Below are 20695 nucleotides of genomic sequence, written 5' to 3' on the forward strand. Positions count from 1 at the left end.
ACTGCATTTTTTAAACTAGTGGACAGAGAGCTCTCCCATTCTGCTGACTAGAAACTGCTTGTTGACCTGTAGTCCTGTGTTCTCCAACTCAAAGTTCCAACTAAAAGCCCCAAAGAGGCTGGGCCTGCAGGGCTGACCATGACTCCAAGGACGCTGCTCCTTTAGCTCTTGGCTGCTAAGGTGAAGTCATTAGCGAAAGCAAGACTTTTCTCTTTTGTGTGACTTGCTGACCAGGGCGCTTGTCATGGGACCAACGAGAGAACGCATCATTCATCATGGTCCATTCCCTGGCGCTTTCTGGCTGCACTGGGAGGGAAGGGCAACTGGGCATGCGGTGTTGGATGAAGACATGGCGGGAAGGTGCTGCATCTGTGGTGGCTGGTGTTCTCTGTCCCAGGACAGTGGAGAAAGGGGAGACCGACAGAGGAAAAAGAAGTGGTCTGGGATGGGAGGAAGGAGAGGTGCCCCATGTGAATCTCAGGACACTTTCACGGACAGAGTGAAAGCCGTGTCTGTGCATCAGCGGGGTCTGGAACCCTGATCATTCGAGGACACTGTGGCAGCAGGCTCTGGGAGGATCGCACCTAGTCCCTGAACGCCGTGCGCCGGGGATGGCCGTCCTGGGCAGGCGGGGCAGTGCGGGCGGGCGCGCGCCCACACACGACACTTCCTCGGGGCAGTGCCCCCCCCACAGCGCGCACGCCCGGCCCCAACCACGCCCCCTGCCCCCACGCAGGGCTCGGTGGACCCGGCCCCCCGGGCCGCGCACGCCCCTTCGGCGAGCCGGGACCCCGGACGGCGCGCGCCCCGCGCCCCGTCCCCACCCGCCGGGCGCGCGCGCAGGCTCCCGCGCCCGCTCCAGCTGCGGGCGGCGGCGGCGGCGGGGATTGTTTTTGTTGTCGCTGAGGCCGGAAGAGCCGCGGGAGCCGGGTCCCTGTCTCCCGGCCGGGCGCCGCCGCCGCCCCCCGCCCAGCGTCCGCGTCCCCGCGGCGCCCTTAGCGCCAATATTCCGGAGATCAACCGCTACGCGGCGGCGGCGGCGGGGCCCGGAGCGGGAGGCGCCGGGGAACGGGGCGAGGCGGCCCCCGCCGCCGCCATGGAGGCGCTGGGACCAGGTGAGCGCGCCCAGGCCGGGCCGGCATAGGGCCCGGGACAGGCGAGTGGGCAGGCGGGACCGTCGCTCTCGGCCGCCCCGCGCGTACCCTCCCCGGGTTCGGGTGGTCAGGCCCCGGGGAACGGGACCCGTGCTCCCTTGCACAAGGCGGAGGGAGCTGACCCGGGTCTCCGGGGGCGGGGACCGCGCCCCAGCTTGGAGAGATGAGCCAGATCGCTGAGGTCTAAGGGCGGGAGGCCCAGAAAGGTGACCCCGCGCCCCAGGTAGAGGGGAGACCTGACCCAACCTCAGGGAGGTGGCTGAGACGAAGCCAGTTTGGGCCGCCAGAGGGACGATTTGTGCCTGGTACGCTGCGAAGGCTTGGCCTGGACTGGACCGCGAAGGTCCCCCACCTACTACCAGGGGCATTCTTGATTTGGGGCTGCAGTCCTATTTTTCTTTGCACTGGCAGAGGTCCAGAGCCTTAGATAAGACTACCCCTGGCCCCGAAGGCCAAGGGGCAAAGTGCTCACCCTTTCTTGAAGGCCCTGAAGTCTCGGGGTCTAAGGTCCTATCCTCTACCTGTCAGCCTGTGTGATAGTCCCCGAGTTGTCCGGGCTAACACCTTCGTGACAGGCGAGTTAGCAGCCAGCCGCCCCAGCACAGGCTCTGATGCCATGAATTCTCTTCTAACTGGGTTCCGAGTGGTTCCGAGGATCAAATGAAGGAGAAAGTGCTTTGGAAACTGTTATTTCCTATCATCGTGAATAGCTCTGGCTTTCTCTGCCACTCTGCCCTAATCTGAGGGAGCTTTCCAGGACGTAACAAGTGACCTGCAGGCTGCAGCCTGGTGCACCCACCTCCAACCCCAACAGGTTTCTAATATGTACTTCGGCTAAGAAGGGCAGGGTTGCAGCGGTTCTCAACCTGTGGGTCGCGACCCCTTTGGCGGTCGAACGACCCTTTCACAGGGATCGCCTAAGACCATCCTGCATATCAGATATTTACATTATGATGCATAACAGTAGCAACATTACAGTTATGAAGTAGCAACGAAAATAATTTTATGGTTGGGTCACAACATGAGGAACTGTATTTAAAGGGACAGAAGGTTTAGAGGCTGTGATAGAATTAACTTTAGTATCAAACTTTGTCTACATAGTGGACTTAGTTGTAAAGCATCTCTTTTTTTGTGTGTGAGCATAGAATATTCACTTTACTGTTTGAGTTTGGAAATTTGCAGGGGTTTTGTGTGTGTGTGTGTGTGTGTGTGTGTGTGTGTGTGTTTTTTACTTAGAACTTGTTCACATCACTGAATGACTTAATCTTACCTAAATTTGCTGCTTAAACTATTTTTTAAAAGGCCTTTATAATAAAATTTCATATGCCTTTTAAAAATAAATTGCTTTTGTAACATTAATATTATTTGGTAAACCTCAGTGTGAGTGTTATGCAGGGTTACTTCAGCTATAGCCCCTGGCTAAGGGCATGACCAATTCTTCAGGAACGTAACAGACTTCTGTTCAAATCCAATCTAGTAATTTAATAGTTGTATAACCTTGGGCAAGTTACTTAATTCCTTTGAACTTTCATTTCCTCGTCAATAAAATGAAGTAATAATAATTATGTGCTGCCAGATTGTTGTGAGACTGAAATGAGATAATGTATGTGAGAAGTCTTATTGCAGAGACCAATGCATTTGAGATACTTACAAATGTTCTTCCCTCCCTCCCCTGCTAGTAACTCATAATTGAAGCAACTGTTGCATTTATGAGCTGGTATTGAAAGAGACTATGTAACTGTGTGTACAAACTGAATTTCATGGCAAAGATCAACCTGTTGGTGGTAGGAGCGTCCCAGGGATTTTTTTGTTTGTTGGATTTTAGCTTTTGCAGATTTGAGGACTTATCAGTAAGTTCACCCAGGATTATGGAAAATTAATTCTCACTAACCACATTTATAAGATGTTAATGAATAAGCCAGCATGCCACATAGGTCTTTTCTCTTGACTGGAATGTTTTCTTGTCTGTTCTCTAGCAAGCTCCTTTTTTGGTGTCACAGTACCTTGGAAACCAAATTAATAACAAGAAGCTGCTTGCCAAGCATAGAATCAGAGCAAAGGGAGTTGATAGTCTTGTGGGATATTTTGCCCAGGTTGTTTTAGAGCCTAGAGAAGCTTTCCTGCTTCTTTGTTGAAGCAAGCCGATCTAGAGCTTCGTGCCCTCCTCACTTCAATAATCATTGGCGCATTCTTAGTTTTGCTCTGCTCTCCCCTCACCCCATTTTGGTTTCTGGCAATAATAACTTGGAAATATATTTAATTAGAATATCAGTTATTTTTATTATAGAAGTGAAAACTTTTATTTTTACAGTGCTTCACAGTTTGGAAAGTGCTTTCACAGCTATTAGCTCATTTGATCCTCTGTGAGGTAGGCAAGGCAGGCATTATCCCCATTTTACAGATGAGAAAAAAGGTGCAGAGAGCATGCCGAACCGGTTTGGCTCAGTGGATAGAGCGTCGGCCTGCGGACTCGGGGGTCCTGGGTTCGATTCCGGTCAAGGGCATGTACCCTGGTTGCGGGCACGTCCCCAGTGGGGGGCATGCAGGAGGCGGCTGATCGATCTCTCTCATCGATGTTTCTAACTCTCTATCCCTCTCCCTTCTTCTCTGTAAAAAATCAATAAAATATATAAAAAAAAAAATTAAAAAAAAAAAAAAAAAAAGGTGCAGAGAGCTTAATTGACTACCAGGTCTCAAGGCCGAGGGGTGAAATGATGATGAGTCTGGATCATCTGCCCTCCTTTTCATTTAAGGCTAACTTCATTCAGTCTGTGTTGTCATATTTGTTTCCTTTTTGGAAGAGGTAATTTTCAGACTTGTCACTACATTTTAGGGATGCCCCCAATATAAAGCTCAGGGACCTTTGAGCACTGTAATATTTATGCAGATACAATCTACTAACTAGGTATCATCTACTAACTTAAGTTTATTGAGCACTTATTATGAGACACTGTGTTAAGCCTCTTGTATATGTTATCTCATGGGATTCTCACAATAACCTTAAGAGATAGATGCTATAATTACTACATGTTCCCCATTTTATAGATAAGAAAACTGAGGCACAGAGGCCCAAGGTCATGCAGGTAGGAAGTGATAAACAGAATTGAAACCCACGCAGTTTGGTGCCAGAGCTTTAGCCACTGTGCTTTTTCTTTGTAAGTAGTTTGCTAACCTCAAAGAAACCAGCTTTTGGAGTGGAAAATTTTAGAATATAGTTTTCTAAATAAATCTTCTAAACTTATTAAAAGAAATGACCACTCACCTTCTGACTTTTCTTTCTTGCCAAAGAAAAGAAACATGCTATTTGCTTTTCTCCACTTCTTAATCCCTCTTCTTTCATTTCCTCTGCCTCTTTCCCTTTGGTATCAAGTAGTTTAGAGAGGAAGAGATACCACTGGGGAAGAAAAAGCGCTGGACCTGGATTCTAGTCACAATTTAAAATCAAAGTCATATGTCATTTTGACCCGAATTTCTATCATCAAGCTGGATTTCATCCTACTTTATGATATAATGATTGCTTAAGTGTATGTTGGGATATGCATGGCTGACTTACCTGTATGATTTGATTCAGTGTGCCTATCACCTCTGATATTATTTATTCATTACCCCTTACCTTGTTTGTAAATACCTTTTTAAATATATATATATATATATATATATATATATATATATATATATATATATACTAGAGGACTGGTGCACAAATATTTGTGCACTCGGGCCGGGGGGGGGGGGGTGCTCAGCCTGGCCTGTGCCCATTTGCAGTCCAGGACCCCTTGGGGGATGTCCACCTGTCAACTTAGGACCACTCCCCAGGGGATCAGGCCTAAGCTTGCAGTCAGACATCCTTCTGGCAGCCAGGGAGCCCTCGGGGGATATCCGACTAAAGGCTTAGGTCCCCAAGGGAGCTGTGATGAGGAAGCTGGGGTGACAGAGGAGCCACGCTGTCCCGCCCAGCTGCCCCGGGTCGGGTTGCACACGGGCCACCCGCTGCCCCGGTCGCAGATAGCAGGCCCGGATGGCGGCAGGGCAGGCGGGATGACACTGACCCACCCTGCCTACAGTATGCAAATTAGCCACCATATTTGTTGGCGGTTAATTTGCATATCATGCTGATTAGCCAATGGGAGGCATAGCGAAGGTATGGTCAATTACCATGTTTGTCTATTATTAGATAGGAGATATATATATATATATATATATATATATATATATTTCTTTTATTGATTTCAGAGAGGAGAAGAGAGGGAGTGAGAGGTAGAGAGAGATAGAAACATCAATGATGAGAGAGAATCTTTGATTGGCTGCCTTCTGCACGCTCCCCCACTGGGGATCATATCCTTCACCAGAATCGAACCTGGGACCCTTCAGTCCACAGGCCGACACTCCATCCACTAAGCCAAACCAGCCAGGGCTGTTTGTAAATATCTTATCACACCCAGAGTAGATCCCCTTGTACACCAGAGGTGGAACTCAATTCTAAGCAATAATAATATTTTTAGGATAAATTATGTTTTAATGAAAAATAATTGTCAGTTCTTGGGTTTTAGGAATGACTGGGTTTCTGTTTAGTTTCTACTTGGAACTGCTACAAATGATCAGTTCAACATTTATTGAATTCCTACAATATACTGGTCATTGAATTAGGTCTTGAGGAGATAACAGTGAACTGGAGGTCCACATCTTCTAAGTTTACAGTCTAGTGGAGGAGACCAAGTCATTTAACAGGTTGTTTCTATGTACTTGTACTAAGTGCTCCCTTATACAGAGCGTCTTGGGAACAAAGAGGATGCATCCTCCAGTCTGGGAGATTCTGAAGGTTTTCCAAGGAGCTTACACCTGGCCTGGGTTTTGAAGGATGAGTAGAATTTAGGGGATGAATGAATAATGAATTTAATATGTGAAAATATTTCAGTACTTAAAAAATTAGTATATGGTGATTCGTCAACACAGATTTCATTAAAGTGTTCCTAAGTGATGTTGGACAGACAGCTTCTTGCATCAAAGTCTTCTTTCCTCAGTGAATTGTCTTTGTTCTTGGCAAAATGCCATTGCAGTAAAAGAACCTTTGTAACTTTCCATTGTACTAGTAATCATAGCTCACTTTACTGAACACCAATAGCAGGAAAGATGTATATTTTTAGGCCAGTGTCCACTTGACATCATAAAAAAGGAATAAGGTTTTTTGTAGACAAATATTTCCCAGACTGTGTTTCCCCAAACCTACTTCATGTCAGTAGCACCCCCCTCTCCCCCAGTGTGACAATTAAAAATATCTCCAGACATTTGCCAAATGTTTCCTGGGGGACAAAATCTCCCCTGGGAAGAGAACTACTGGTCTAGACTGTGAGTTCTTGAAAGCAGAGGCTATCTTTTTCCTGAGTCCACAGTGCAGGTTAGACATGTAATCATGCATCAATGTTTGGTAAATAAATAAACTAGACCTTATGATCAGGAAATATCAGATTGCACAGATTCTAAAAATATAAGGTTATAAACAGGAAAATTTAGCATTATTGGTATTGTTTCACTATCTAAATTAGTAAGTAAATTGATAAATATAGCTACTGTTTAACCTCCACCTTGTCCATACAATTTACAGTAATGTAGGCTAATTTGTGGAAGATTAGTGGATCATCTCCAGCCCGAACATGATGATGGTACCCAGAAAAATGTATATAATTGTGTGAGCTTATCTATAGATATACTAATGCTCATAAAAGGTTTTCTACAGTAGCTGACATCTGAGAGGAGTTCATTATATTATCTCATTTTGCTGTTCCTCATATCCAGAATGATAGCATGGTAAAATATTAGAAATCTAGAGAACCTTAGGTCAAAAGACACCAGAAACTCTTTACATTATATTATGTTTAGTGAGTAATAAGATCTCGTTAATCGTAGCTGTAGTCATCATCATCATCATGAAGGGAACAGTATCCTTCAGGACCAAGTAGCACATTGAATGTCTTTCAATCTCTTCAGGGCCTCCAACCAGCCTGTTCCAGCCACCTCGTCGTCCTGGCCTTGGAACCGTTGGAAAACCAATTCGACTGTTAGCCAATCATTTTCAGGTTCAGATTCCTAAAATAGATGTGTATCACTATGATGTGGATATTAAACCAGAAAAACGGCCTCGTAGAGTCAACAGGTAAGGATTAGAAAGACTAGACTTCTATACCAATGCATATAATTTATTTATTATGTATCACACTGTCCTCTAATTCTTTCAGCATGCAGGCTTTGTTTTTCTCTCAGTTCCTTTGCTATCTCATACTATGTTATCCTCTGCAGATTCTAGCAGAGTGCTGGATGCGTCATTGTTCAGTCAGTAAATACTTATTGAAGGAAGAAGAAAGGTCACTCTTTCATTGTCCAAGGGTAGCAGAAATTTATAAAAGTAGGTGAAGACATTAGTGTCTATGGGAAATAGAACTATCTGGAAGTTCAAATTTTATTATTAAGTGTTGGTAATGGACATGAGAAAAATATGTGTAAAGACAGATGGATCATCTTGGGAGTATTGAAAAAAGGAAGCTGAGAGAGTTCTGTTTAATTCCAGCATTACCCAAGAGGGGTCTGGATAAGGTGACTTAAGTGTTGTGGTCTCTATGACAGGAATTTACCAAGTGTGAAGTCATCGTCCTTTAGCAGATACTCTTACAGGGTGCTGAGAACACCCACTTTTCTTTTCTTTGTTTCCATACTTTGATATTCAAACAGTCTTTAATATTAAGGTTCTTGCTTTTCTAAGGATGCTCTTGCTATCACTAGCATTGGTAAGATGCAGCACCCAACTTCTCATTGATTCTAGCATTCCAAAGTCTTACAGGCTCTGTCTTAAACGGCATACTGCATTTATTTCAGGGCCTACATACAGTGTGTTCTGGCATATATGCATGAAAACTTAAGTAAAGCTATGCATGCTTGATTGAGAGAAAGGCTTTCATTCTAAAAGGAAAGAAAATACATTGGTAACCTATAGGAATGAGGATATTTCACAACATTCCCTTCTCTACACTGCTTGAGAGCATTTTGGAATAAGACAAGACAGTCCGCAGAATTATCAATAGCCAGCATTAGTCAAAGGGGTTGACTTATTCCTTTGAGAATGATGCATCTTAGATTTAGTGATCCTCAGGTTTCTGAATTTCTGCCCACTTTCTTTTCCAAAACCAGTATACTTGAATAAGGACATATATTTGAAACAAACTTATCATCCTATATAATAAAAGGCTAATATGCAAATTGTCCCCTCGATCAGGAGTTTGACCTGGAGTTCAACTGGGAGTTTGACCAGGGGGTGGGGCTGGCCAACTGACCACGGCCCCGCCCCCTGGCTGGCCAGCCGATCCACCCAATTGGGGCAGGCAGGGCGGGCCAGCTGGACGCCACCCGTGCACAAACTCATATACCAGGCCTCTAGTTCAATTATGAACTTGTTATACTTAGATTCCTAAGAGAGGTTATTCTTTCTTATAAGGTTATGTTTATCATAGGGGAAGAATTTGGAAAGCAGGAGTGTGAGAGGATGCCATAAATTTTGTCTCTCTTTCCTTTTATTCCTCCCTTTTGTTATCTTGGAGTTGCTTGTGTTTCCTTGTTGCTGTTAACTATATATATATATATATAGTTATATATATGTTTTATTGACTTCAGAGAGGAAAGGAGGAGAGAGAGATGGAAACATCAATGATGAAAGAGAATCATCAATCAGCTACCTCCTGCATACCCCACACTGGGGATTGAGCCTGCAACCCAGGCATGTGCCCCAACCTGGAATCTAGCCGTGACCTCCTGGCTCTTGGGTCGACACTCAACAACTGAGCCATGCCGGCTGGGCCTATTAGCTATTTTTTTAATTAGTTGAATCAATGGTCACTTGAATGCTTATGTTTTCCAAGGGCTTTTGAACCGAATTTAGATGATTAAGGTATGATGGTAGTTTCCTTACCATTCACCATTTTTCAAAGCTAACCTCCAGTATCTCCATTACCATTAAGGGAGGTAGTAGATACAATGGTGCGGCACTTCAAGATGCAAATATTTGGTGATCGGCAGCCTGGCTATGATGGCAAAAGAAACATGTACACAGCACATCCACTGCCAATTGGACGGGATAGGGTAAGTGTTAACAGCAAGAAATATTTACTAAACTTAGGTCTAATGTAGTAGTAATTACGTAAGACAAAAAATGTTTCCTTTTCTAATAACAATTCAATGCTTAGCTGTTTCTCATAGTGATGATAGGTCTTTCTGTCCATATTGTCTTGTCCCTTCGTTAATCAATAATTGAATCAGATGAGCATTAGAATTTAAGTTGATTGCACCATCTTTACACACATTCCAGATTTCTCACATTGTTGAGGTGCTACCTGAATCTGAACAATGGAGTTTTTATAAATTATAGCATATTGTACAGCACCCACTTATGAAATTATTCATAATACCATGTAACTTTTCAAAACATTTATTTTTAAAATTAGAAAAGCAATATGCAACTATATACTCATTATTTTTTTTAAACATATTTTATTGATTTTTTACAGAGAGGAAGAGAGGGATAGAGAGTTAGAAACATCGATGAGAGAGAAACATCGATCAGCTGCCTTTTGCACACCTCCCACTGGGGATGTGCCCGCAACCAAGGTACATGCCCTTGACCAGAATCGAACCTGGGACCTTTCAGTCTGCAGGCCGACGCTCTATCCACTGAGCCAAACCGGTTAGGGCTATATACTCATTATAAACTTACTTAGACAACCTAGAAATGCTATGGTTTCCTGACCACCTGTCCTCAATCCCATTTTCCTTTTCAGAGGAAACTAATATTTTGGTATGTATCCTTTCAGATGTTTTTATGTGCACTAGCTATTTATGCATTTATTTATGTACTTTCTTATTTATTTGCATTTTGTTCTGATATATTTTTTTCATTTAACAATAGGTCTAGGAAATCTTTCCATTTCTGTACATTTAAATCTACCTTACTATTTTTTTATTAAAAATGTTTTATTTTGGTGAAGTGTACATAATATAAAATTTACTATTTAACCATTTTTACATGTACAATTCTATGGCATTAAGTATATTCACATTGTTGTGCAATTATGACCACTATCCATCTCTAGAATTTTTTCATCATCTCAAACTGAAACTCTGTACCCATTAAACAATAACTCCCCATTTCCTCCTCCTCCAGTCCCTGGTAACCACTATTTTACTTCCTGTCTCTATGAATTTGACTATTCTAGGTGCACTTCATCTAAGTGGAACCACACAATATTTGTCATTTTGTGTCTGGCTTATTTCATTCAGCATAATGTTTTTGCGGGTCAGACTTTTTGTAGCATCTACCTTTTTTCTAAACTATTGCATCATATTTGGTATTAAAATATTCCCCTGGTGATGGACATGTAGGTTGTTTCCAATGTTTTGCAATTACAGAAGTGTAAAATGTCTTTATGCACATACTATATTGAATACTTTTGGGATCTTTCTCTCAGCCTTTGTAAATATGCACGTACATGTATTTTTCCTTAGGTTGATATGGAAGTGACCCTTCCAGGTGAGGGTAAAGACCAAACCTTTAAAGTGTCTGTTCAGTGGGTGTCCGTTGTGAGCCTTCAGATGCTTTTAGAAGCTTTAGCTGGGCACTTGAATGAAGTCCCAGATGACTCAGTACAAGCACTTGATGTTATTACAAGACACCTCCCCTCCATGAGGTTAGTAACTTAGTTTGAATTCTTTGCCACAGATATCAGACCTTTTTCTGATAGTTTGCATTAGAGCTATTGAACGTTTTTTGTATAAGTCATAGTTTAAACTTGGTTTCAGTTTACAAAGACTTTTCAAGTTCTTATTGTGAAACATGCAAACTCTTCTTTCTTCAGGTACACTCCAGTGGGCCGTTCCTTTTTCTCACCTCCGGAAGGTTACTACCACCCTCTGGGAGGGGGCAGGGAGGTTTGGTTTGGCTTTCATCAGTCTGTGAGACCTGCCATGTGGAATATGATGCTCAATATTGATGGTAGGATGGAACTGTCTTTACCCTTTAGTCTTTTGGCTGGTTTTCTTAATCCTGTCCCTTTCCCTGAAGCTAAGTATCCTTTATCTCTGTTTGTTAGTATCTGCAACTGCTTTCTACCGGGCTCAGCCAATCATTGAGTTCATGTGTGAGGTATTGGACATTCAGAATATCAACGAACAGACCAAACCTCTAACAGACTCCCAGCGTGTCAAGTTTACCAAAGAAATCAGAGGTAGGTATTTGCATTAGCATAGTCTTGGAGCGGCCGTTCAGCCTGGTACAAGGAGCATGGTCTTGGAGTCAGACTCACCTGAGCTTCCATCCCATCCCAGATAGTTCTATCACTGGGACCTTGGGCAAGTTACTTAACCACTGTGAGCCTTAGATTAATCATCTCTAAGGTAATGTAACTTGTAAGATGATTGTGAGAATTAAGTGCAAATAGATGTATAAGCTTCTGGCACAATACCTGGCACATATCAGACATTTACTAACTGTTACCCTTACTCACTTAAAAACTTTCATTTTGCCGAAACGGGTTTGGCTCAGTGGATAGAGCGTCGGCTTGCGGACTGAAGGGTCCCAGGTTCGATTCCGGTCAAGGGCATGTACCTTGGTTGCGGGCATATCCCCAGTGGGAGATGTGCAGAAGGCAGCTGATCGAAGTTTCTCTCTCATCGATGTTTCTAACTCTCTATCTCTCTCCCTTCCTCTCTGTAAAAAATCAATAAAATATATTAAAAAATAAATAAAAAATAAAAACTTTCATTTTAATAAACTAACACAAGTTTATTTATTTTCCTTTTGAAATTTCTTTTCTTCTTTCTTTATTATTCGCTATCTTCTCTCACTAGAATATAAGCTTCATTAACACCAGGACATAGTTGATGCTTAGTAATTACGTATTGAAGTAATAAATTACAGTGGCTACAAATCTTAAGTCATCTGGGTTCTAATATTTTCTGCTTACCTGAGGCTTTTTGCCTATACATGATGAAAGTGTTCTCACATCCTTGCAACGTATGTCCTGTACAATGACATGCCTTTCTGAACACATTTGAATCTGTTTTTATCACTATGATCTTATTAATACTGATGTTTTAACTTTCAACTTCAGGTCTTAAAGTTGAGGTGACTCACTGTGGACAGATGAAGCGAAAATATCGAGTTTGTAATGTAACCAGACGGCCAGCCAGTCATCAAACGTATGTTAATATATATAACGATAACATTACATTTTTGGTAACAAAGGAATCTACTATAATCATTTGAGGAAATGGCATCTCATATTGTGATTTTTCAAAATCACCAAGATCTTCATCTTTAAACACCAAAGGTTTAAAAAATGTTTTTAAATTTTTTGATATATATTTCCTGCCTTTAATTTGTTTCACCTTTAAACAGCATAGATCAACTTTTACATAATGATGCAGAATATCATCATTATAAGCATCATTTATTATACTGTTGTAATTCTCAATGCATGGCCCAAAGGTTCTTTTAAGGCCCTAAATCATAGCTGAAACTTGTTTTCGGTTTATGAAGTTGTGTGGGTTTTTCTCCCTCCTTTTGTACCTAGCTGTCACTTCCTCCAGCTGTCAGTGTCTGTGGCACGCCTGCAGCGCACACTCATTTTCACTTTCCCAATCTTATTTTTCTAACCATTCCATTTCTAACTCATTGCAAACTATGCCTTATGAGAAAACATATATCACAGTGCTTTTTATATCACCATATACGTAAGTTTTATTCTTGTAATCGCTATCACTAAACTCATATCTGACATAAACATAAATGTTGTCTCTTCTAAATAAACAATATAGACCTAAATATATAAACTTAAAAATAAATAGATAAACTTTACATTATTTTGGTCACTCAGAAGCCTTTTAAATTTTTAAAAAATTTTTTGCTTATATTCTACTCTGACTTTGTTTTAGATCCATGGTTCTTGATTTGTAAACTTTAGTGCACATCAAAACCACCTGAAGGCCTTTGGTCCAAAGTTTTTGGGTGACCTCTGATAAAGGGGGTATATTCATTCAGTCTGATTTGAATAACTTCTTCAGTATGAACTAATGTACATGTTACATGAATTTCTTAAGAGTTGTAAAGTGGTATTTCATGTATTCTTCATATTATATCATTGGCCTCATTCTCAAAAAAGTTATCAAAATCTTATGAAATTACTATTGAGAATTTTAGCATGTGTTTCAAGAGGAGCTGTGTATTTTTCATTGTTTAATTACTTTATGTAACCCTGTGAGAATAATTATACTTATAGACCTATATAATTTTTGCATTAAAATTAAAAGCACATTGATTTATTTTTTAAACTTTTTTTCAAGGGAATAAACTTTTAATTTTGTTTATATTATTACTTGGACTTTAGAATCTGCAAAAGGCCACTAGTTTTTAGTACAACATATTCTTACAATATAGACTGTGAGCCTTTAACAGTAATTAAAATGTAGTCATTGTAGCAAGTAATGTTTTCCTTCTCCATGTTGCAATATCAAATAAGATTTACTTCTAAACCATTTCAAACATGGCTTTATTTTCCATAAGTGCACTGATTTTAATCCAGAAATATAAACATCCTTGGATCTCCCTGGGGCTTAACAAGTAATGTCCTCCTTTGACATAGATGCCTAATTGCCCTGAGTGATCAGGGAGATGATATAAACTGAAGTTCTGAATTCAGACCAGGAGAGTTACATGAGTTTTACATAGATCAGGGGTGGGGAACATCCAGCCTGCGGGCCATAGAAGGCCTGAGAAATTTGGTCTGACCCTGCCAAGGCATTAAGGGTGAGTTAAATGTTTGACCAAGTATAGCAGCCTAATTTTTAAGTTGATAATTTTGTATGGCCTGTGAATGACGTTATAAATATCCAAATGGCCCTTGGCAGAAAAAGGTTCCCCACCCCTGATATAATGATCCTCACTGCATTGTTACTTTGTGGGGCTGTAACAATTAAGAAAGCAAGATTAAAGTTAATATTGTGCCAAGTGCCCTTGCCAGTGTGACTCTGTTGGTTGAGTGTCATCCGTGCACCAAAAGATCATTGGTTCGATTCCCAATCAAGGCACATACCCAGGCTGGGAGTTCAATGTTTCTCTCTCACACACTCTCCCTCTGCCTTCCTCTCTAAGTCAATAAAAACATATTTTTAAAAAATACTATGCCAAGTATTTGAGATAATTTTCCTACTAGAAGAGCCAAATACAGAGTCTATTAAACCATGCTCCCCAGTTTGTTTATTTATTTGTTTTATTGATTTCAGAGAGGAAGGGAGAGAGAGAGAGAGAGAGAGAGAGAGAGAGAGAGAGAGAGAGAGAGAGAGAAACATAAATGATGAGAAAGAACCATTGATCGGCTGCCTCCTGCACGTCCCCCACTGGGGATTGAGCTTATAACCTGGCATGTGCGCTGACCAGGAATGGAGCCATGACCTCCTGGTTCATAGGTCAATGCTCAAACACTGAGCCACACCGGCTGGGCCATTCTCCCCAGTTTATACCAAATATCCTAGCTTAGTCTCAGTTTCATGTTTGGTTCTTATTGCCTCCAAATCCACATACATTTTTCCTGTTTTGGGGATCTGAAAATGTGGGCCCAATAACTATGCTACCCTCCTTGTACAAAAACATTCTAAGCAAACAAAATTCCTATCTACAAGAAGCCACCACCAGATTGTATCTGTAGGTGTTAACTTACCTCTGGGGAGTCTGTGTAATTTCTGATTCTGCAGCTTCTTCTTGTTTTAAGTTATTTTAAAACTTTAATTAAATTATTTTCTCATTTTAGCTTTAAGAAAACGTGGAAAATTCCAACATAATCACAGTTGTGTTTGATACTAAAATGACTTTGGTGAAAATATTCAAATAAAAATTGACTTTGGTTTTTAAGTGACTGATCAAGGTAGAAAATATTAGTAGATTTTTGTTTGTTTGCTTGTTTCAGAAAAAAGAACTTGAAATTTCTAAAAAGACGTTATCTCTTGTAGTTTTCCTTTACAGCTAGAAAATGGTCAAGCCATGGAATGTACTGTAGCTCAATATTTTAAGCAAAAATATAGTCTGCAGCTGAAATATCCCCATCTTCCCTGTCTCCAAGTGGGACAAGAACAAAAGCATACATACTTGCCACTTGAGGTAAGCTAAATTTTCTTTTGCCAATCTGCCAATTACTTGAATGAGTTAAAAAAAATAAAAGTCATGTCTAAATGAGCAGTAGAATTTAGTATTCATTTCTGAGATATTTTGGGCTGATTAACAGAATTTTCATTTGGGGGAAAAATGGAAGATGTAACATAGTTTGGCAAAGGCTTAAGATATAGAAGCCCATTACACAAACGAAATTTCTCTTTGCCTCTTGGCAGGTCTGTAATATAGTGGCAGGACAGCGATGTATAAAGAAACTTACAGACAATCAGACTTCCACGATGATCAAAGCCACAGCAAGATCTGCTCCTGACAGACAGGAAGAAATCAGTAGACTGGTCAGTAAGGCATGGTCTTTAAGATAAGCTAGCTTTAACATGAAAAACAAAACAAAACAGTAGAAAAGCTCCTGATGGGACACAGTTACTCTTTGGTTTTTATATATGCAGGCTTTCCTGTTCTTTAGGTGAAGAGTAACAGCATGGTGGGTGGACCTGATCCATACCTTAAAGAATTTGGTATTGTTGTCCACAATGAAATGACAGAGCTCACAGGCAGGGTACTTCCAGCACCAATGCTACAGTATGGAGGCCGGGTAAGCTTTTTATTTTATTCAGCAAGCTTCTTCCAATAACCAGTCAAAAAGAGAATAATTGAGGACTTTTTCTACAAGCCACAGTGAATTTACCCATAGTTTTGCTTATGATTGCTCTTTGTCTTTTGGCTAATACCAAATAGAGTTCTGTTTATCCCCTCATCAATATTCAAATGGCCTTAGATTGTAATGTCTTTTCTCTTTTCTTTTGTTTCTTTTTTTTGTTTTGTTTTGTTTTTAAAGAATAAAACAGTAGCCACACCCAACCAGGGTGTCTGGGACATGCGAGGAAAGCAGTTTTATGCTGGCATTGAAATTAAAGTTTGGGCAGTTGCTTGTTTTGCGCCTCAGAAACAATGTAGGGAAGATTTACTAAAGTGAGTATCTTCATATTTTCAGCTTAGTAATATCCCTTCCAGATATGAAAACACCATCTTCCTGTGAATGTGCTGTGTGCACTGGCACTAAATCCCTGCCTCCTATAGTGGCACCATCTGGCTATAGGAAAAACACCTTGTATTATAGTAAATTGCCAATTTGGGAATTGCATTAAGAATCTGACTCAGCTTCCTTACATTTAGAGCAGAAATTTGTGACTAACCTTTTAAAATTAAGATCTAGCATTTAGTTTACAGCAAAGCATACAAAACTGAAGCAGTGCCGGTTGGCAATTTCTTGGGTTCTTAGTGAAGCTTCCTTTGGTATTAATTGTATCTTTTCAGCTAAGATAAAAATGAGTTCATTTTGAATCATTCTGAGTTACTAGCAAACATGTTTTATTGAAGGGTCACTGACTAAGATCGCTGGTACATGTCATACACATGCAGGTATCGATATAAAGGAAGTTAGAGAGAAGGGTGGAAAACTCAAGGCAGGAAAAGGGAACTGGGACGAAGGAAAGGAATCCTACAGAACATTGGCAAATATTGCACAAAAGAAATTATTCTGAAAACTTTATACATAGATTGAAGTAATTTCTTAAATCTAAAGTTTAAAATTTCTTGAGTTTTTCTTTTCTGAAGTGATGATTTCTTTTGATGTTGTATTGATTCAGTCTGTTACTAGTTTGAATGTAGTCCTAAATGCATTGCTTGTGTAACAGCGTGTATCTGTGTTCTGAAAGGAATACAAACTTACAAAAGCTTACTCAACTATTCTCTTAGCAGGTTTACCAAAATACACATTACCTGAAATTTTGGCTTTGCTTTTCTTCAGTCCAAAATTACTGACTGGAATGTTTAAAAAAATTTTAAAAATCTTTGGGCAGGAATGTTATTCTAGTCCCTGGGGCCTAACTGAGGCATAATTATTTATCAATTCAAAATGATAACCTGATAACTTCATAATACAGATTCTTCTGCATTGCAAAATGATAATCTGATAGGTTAACAACACAACTGCCAGTCTATTTTTTGCAACCAGCTAAAGATTTTTGTTGTTGTTTATTTGTTTAAATCTCATTTTGGCTAAGAATTTGGAGAACTGAAAGAAGTATTATAGAGGGAAATAGATGTTAAGAATGTACTCTGAAATGAAAGCACTGTGCCACTGGTTCTGTTTTAACAGGAGTTTCACTGACCAGCTCCGTAAAATCTCTAAGGATGCAGGAATGCCCATCCAGGGCCAGCCATGTTTCTGCAAGTATGCACAAGGTGCAGACAGCGTGGAGCCTATGTTTAAACACCTGAAAATGACATATGTGGGCCTACAGCTAATAGTGGTGATCTTGCCTGGGAAGACACCAGTATATGGTATGGACCCCTTTAATGCTGAATGAAGGATGATTTCAATAGTAGGTGTAACCGTCAGGATAAGCTAGATTATGCTTCAGTCACAAACAACCCCGGACTCTCAGGGTCTCCAAGCAGCAAAGGTTTGCTTTTTGCTGATCATTGAGGGTAGATTGCAGCCGCGGCTCCATATCATCATATCATTTTCGCTCTGGAACCCAGGTTGGCAGAGCAGTCACTGTTTGGAATGTTGCTGGCTCCATGGCAGAGAGAAAAGAGAGCTCTAGAGGGTTCTTAACATCTGCAACTTCTTGGCCACAACCAGCTATATTGGCCCACCCAACCTGTGTGAGGCAAATGGGCATGCGGCCAGGAAATGCAGTGGCTGGGGCATGCAGTGAAATTCTATCCTAACCCCAAAGCAGGAAGAACTGGAATGTTGGTTAAAAACACTTAGGAATATAAGAGTGGGAAAGAGGAGATTTTTAGTTTGTATCTATTATAAGAAGAATGATAATAAATTTCTTTTGGCTACTTTCTAAGTAAAGGATTTGGGAACTAGAGACCAGCTGTCTGAACTTTATAAAATATCTTCAACCCTCCCTGTATTTGTTTCTTTTGTTACCTTCAATGTATCTCTAATGTTTAGAAAAAAAAGGGAAGGGGTATGGAGGAGAAAACAATTCAAAGGGCTGGTGTGTGTATAGTGAGAGGGAGGAGCTAGGGAGATTGATTCCTTTGCCAGGTTAGTCCTGTGGGAAAAGGAACCTCACAGGACTGGGTGAGTGGTGGCAGGCAGCCTCCTAGAATAAAGAAAGTAGGCTAGTTTAAAAGCCTTTGGGAGTGAAGAGAAGGGGTGGGGAATGGCCTATCCAGACTGAAAAGAAATATTGCCCTGGGGGTTTAGCAAATGAAAACAACACACATGAAAAGTATCTAGCACAGTGTACAGTGTATAGTAGGCACCCTCTAAATGTCAGGGTGTGGATTTCCCCCCTCTACTCTTAGTAATTGACAGGATATTTAAACATTTTAAAAAATCAATTAATTATTTTTGTAGCGGAGGTGAAACGTGTTGGAGATACCCTCCTGGGCATGGCCACGCAGTGTGTCCAGGTAAAAAATGTAGTGAAGACCTCACCCCAGACCCTTTCCAACCTTTGCCTGAAGATAAATGCAAAGCTTGGAGGAATTAACAACGTGCTTGTACCTCATCAAAGGTAAGATTCTGAACTTTGCTTTTTCCCACTTTTTAAAATTAGGATCTAGCATTTCGTTTACAGCAAAGCATACAAATCTCAAATATGCATCTCGATTGCTTTTTCTTTTTATAATTTTTTAAATTACTTAATTTATTTATTTATTTTAGAGAGAGAAGAAAGGGGAAAAAGAAAGAAAGGAGACATTCATTTGTTCTTCCACTTATTTATGCACTCATTGGTTAATTCTTTTCTTTCTTTTTTTGTTTTGTTAATCCTCACCTGAGAATATTTTTCCCATTGATTATTAGAGAGAAGTGGAAGGTGTGAGGGAGGGAGGGGAAGAGAGGAGAAAAAGAGAAGCATCGATGTGAGAAAGACACATTGATTGGTTGCCTTCTGCAGGGATTGAACCTGCAACCCAGGTACATGCCTTTGCCAGAGAATCCAGCCTGTTAGTCTTCCATCTACAGGCCGATACTCCACCACTGAGCCACGCCAGCCAGGGCATGAGTCCTCTTTTAATTCTTTCCTTCCTACTGTGACAGAAGAACCAAGTTAATGTCTGCAGTCAATTCAGATTCACTGTACTGGGTGGCACTGATACTCAGTGGGCCTTAGAGTTCTCTTCCAATGGGCATAAATCTTTATTCTCTCTTATTAGAATACTAGAGGCCCGGTGCATGAAATTCATGCACTTGGGGGGAGGGGTCCCTCAGCCCAGCCTGCACCCTCTCGGGAAGCGGGCCTAAGCCATCAGTCAGACATCCTTAGTGCTGCCTCAGAGGCGCTTGCCAGCCGTGAGCCCAGCTCAGGACTTCTGGGTGAGCAGTACTCCCCCTGTGGGAGCGCACTGACCACCAGGGGGCAGCTCCTGGGTTGAGCGTCTGCCCCCTGCTGGTCAGTGCATATCATAGCGACCGGTTGTTCCGCTGTTTGGCCGATTTGCATATTACCCTTTATAAGATAGGATATCTGTGATTGTATTGGTGAGCTTGCTAAACCCAAACATTTTCACCTGTATATCTGAGTGGCAATGTGTCTTTAAATCTGAGCAGGCCATCAGTGTTCCAGCAGCCTGTCATCTTCCTGGGAGCAGATGTCACCCACCCCCCTGCAGGGGACGGGAAGAAGCCTTCCATTGCTGCTGTCGTTGGCAGTATGGATGGCCACCCCAGCCGGTACTGTGCCACTGTTCGGGTGCAGACCTCCCGCCAGGAGGTCTCCCAGGAGCTCCTCTATAGTCAGGAGGTGATCCAGGACCTCACTAACATGGTTCGAGAGCTGCTGATCCAGTTCTACAAGTCCACACGCTTCAAACCTACACGGATCATCTATTACCGTGGAGGGGTATCCGAGGGACAAATGAAGCAGGTACTCTCATTATCCCATACTTGCCCTTTGGGGCTTGTGGGTGTAGGACCGAGCCTCCTTTCATCTGCCACTGTGAGTAAATCAGATCTGAAAAATACTAGGTGAGTTCTCAATTCAGTGTCATTCCATTTGTGACTCCCAGGTAGCTTGGCCAGAACTAATAGCAATTCGAAAGGCATGTATTAGCTTGGAAGAAGATTACCGGCCAGGAATAACCTACATTGTGGTACAGAAAAGACATCACACACGACTCTTCTGTGCAGATAAAGCAGAAAGGGTAAGAAAACATAGGATAAACTTCATTATCTGATACAAGTAGATGTGTTTTTTGAGTGGACATCTAGACAATTTTTTTTCTAAATAATAATTTAATAAATATACTAATTACAGTTCATCTTAGATGACTAATTCTGAATGGTACAGCTTTCAAGACTGAATATTTTTCT

The 20695-nt window shown here is 41.3% G+C and overlaps 1 protein-coding gene across 3 annotated transcripts in view; it reads left to right on the plus strand.

Annotated features, from left to right (window-relative positions):
- The first annotated feature begins 803 nt into the window (after positions 1-803).
- AGO4 (argonaute RISC component 4) overlaps positions 804-20695 on the plus strand; it is a 33030-nt gene continuing 13138 nt past the window's right edge. The window contains exons 1-15 of one of the 3 annotated variants that reach the window (XM_036349072.1): positions 807-1115; positions 7140-7305; positions 9158-9278; positions 10698-10879; positions 11048-11184; positions 11282-11416; positions 12302-12389; positions 15195-15342; positions 15570-15689; positions 15818-15946; positions 16190-16323; positions 17513-17697; positions 18737-18896; positions 19934-20249; positions 20392-20526. In XM_036349072.1, coding sequence (XP_036204965.1) covers positions 1097-1115; positions 7140-7305; positions 9158-9278; positions 10698-10879; positions 11048-11184; positions 11282-11416; positions 12302-12389; positions 15195-15342; positions 15570-15689; positions 15818-15946; positions 16190-16323; positions 17513-17697; positions 18737-18896; positions 19934-20249; positions 20392-20526 — 2175 coding nt within the window. In that variant the 5' untranslated portion in view covers positions 807-1096. Of the gene's footprint in view, positions 1116-7139; positions 7306-9157; positions 9279-10697; positions 10880-11047; positions 11185-11281; positions 11417-12301; positions 12390-15194; positions 15343-15569; positions 15690-15817; positions 15947-16189; positions 16324-17512; positions 17698-18736; positions 18897-19933; positions 20250-20391; positions 20527-20695 lie in introns of all 3 variants that reach the window. The other 2 variants (XM_036349074.1, XM_036349075.1) reach the window with 2 other exon arrangements.

This window comes from Myotis myotis, unplaced genomic scaffold (genome assembly GCF_014108235.1).
Source record: "Myotis myotis isolate mMyoMyo1 unplaced genomic scaffold, mMyoMyo1.p scaffold_m19_p_2, whole genome shotgun sequence".
NCBI lineage: Eukaryota > Metazoa > Chordata > Mammalia > Chiroptera > Vespertilionidae > Myotis > Myotis myotis.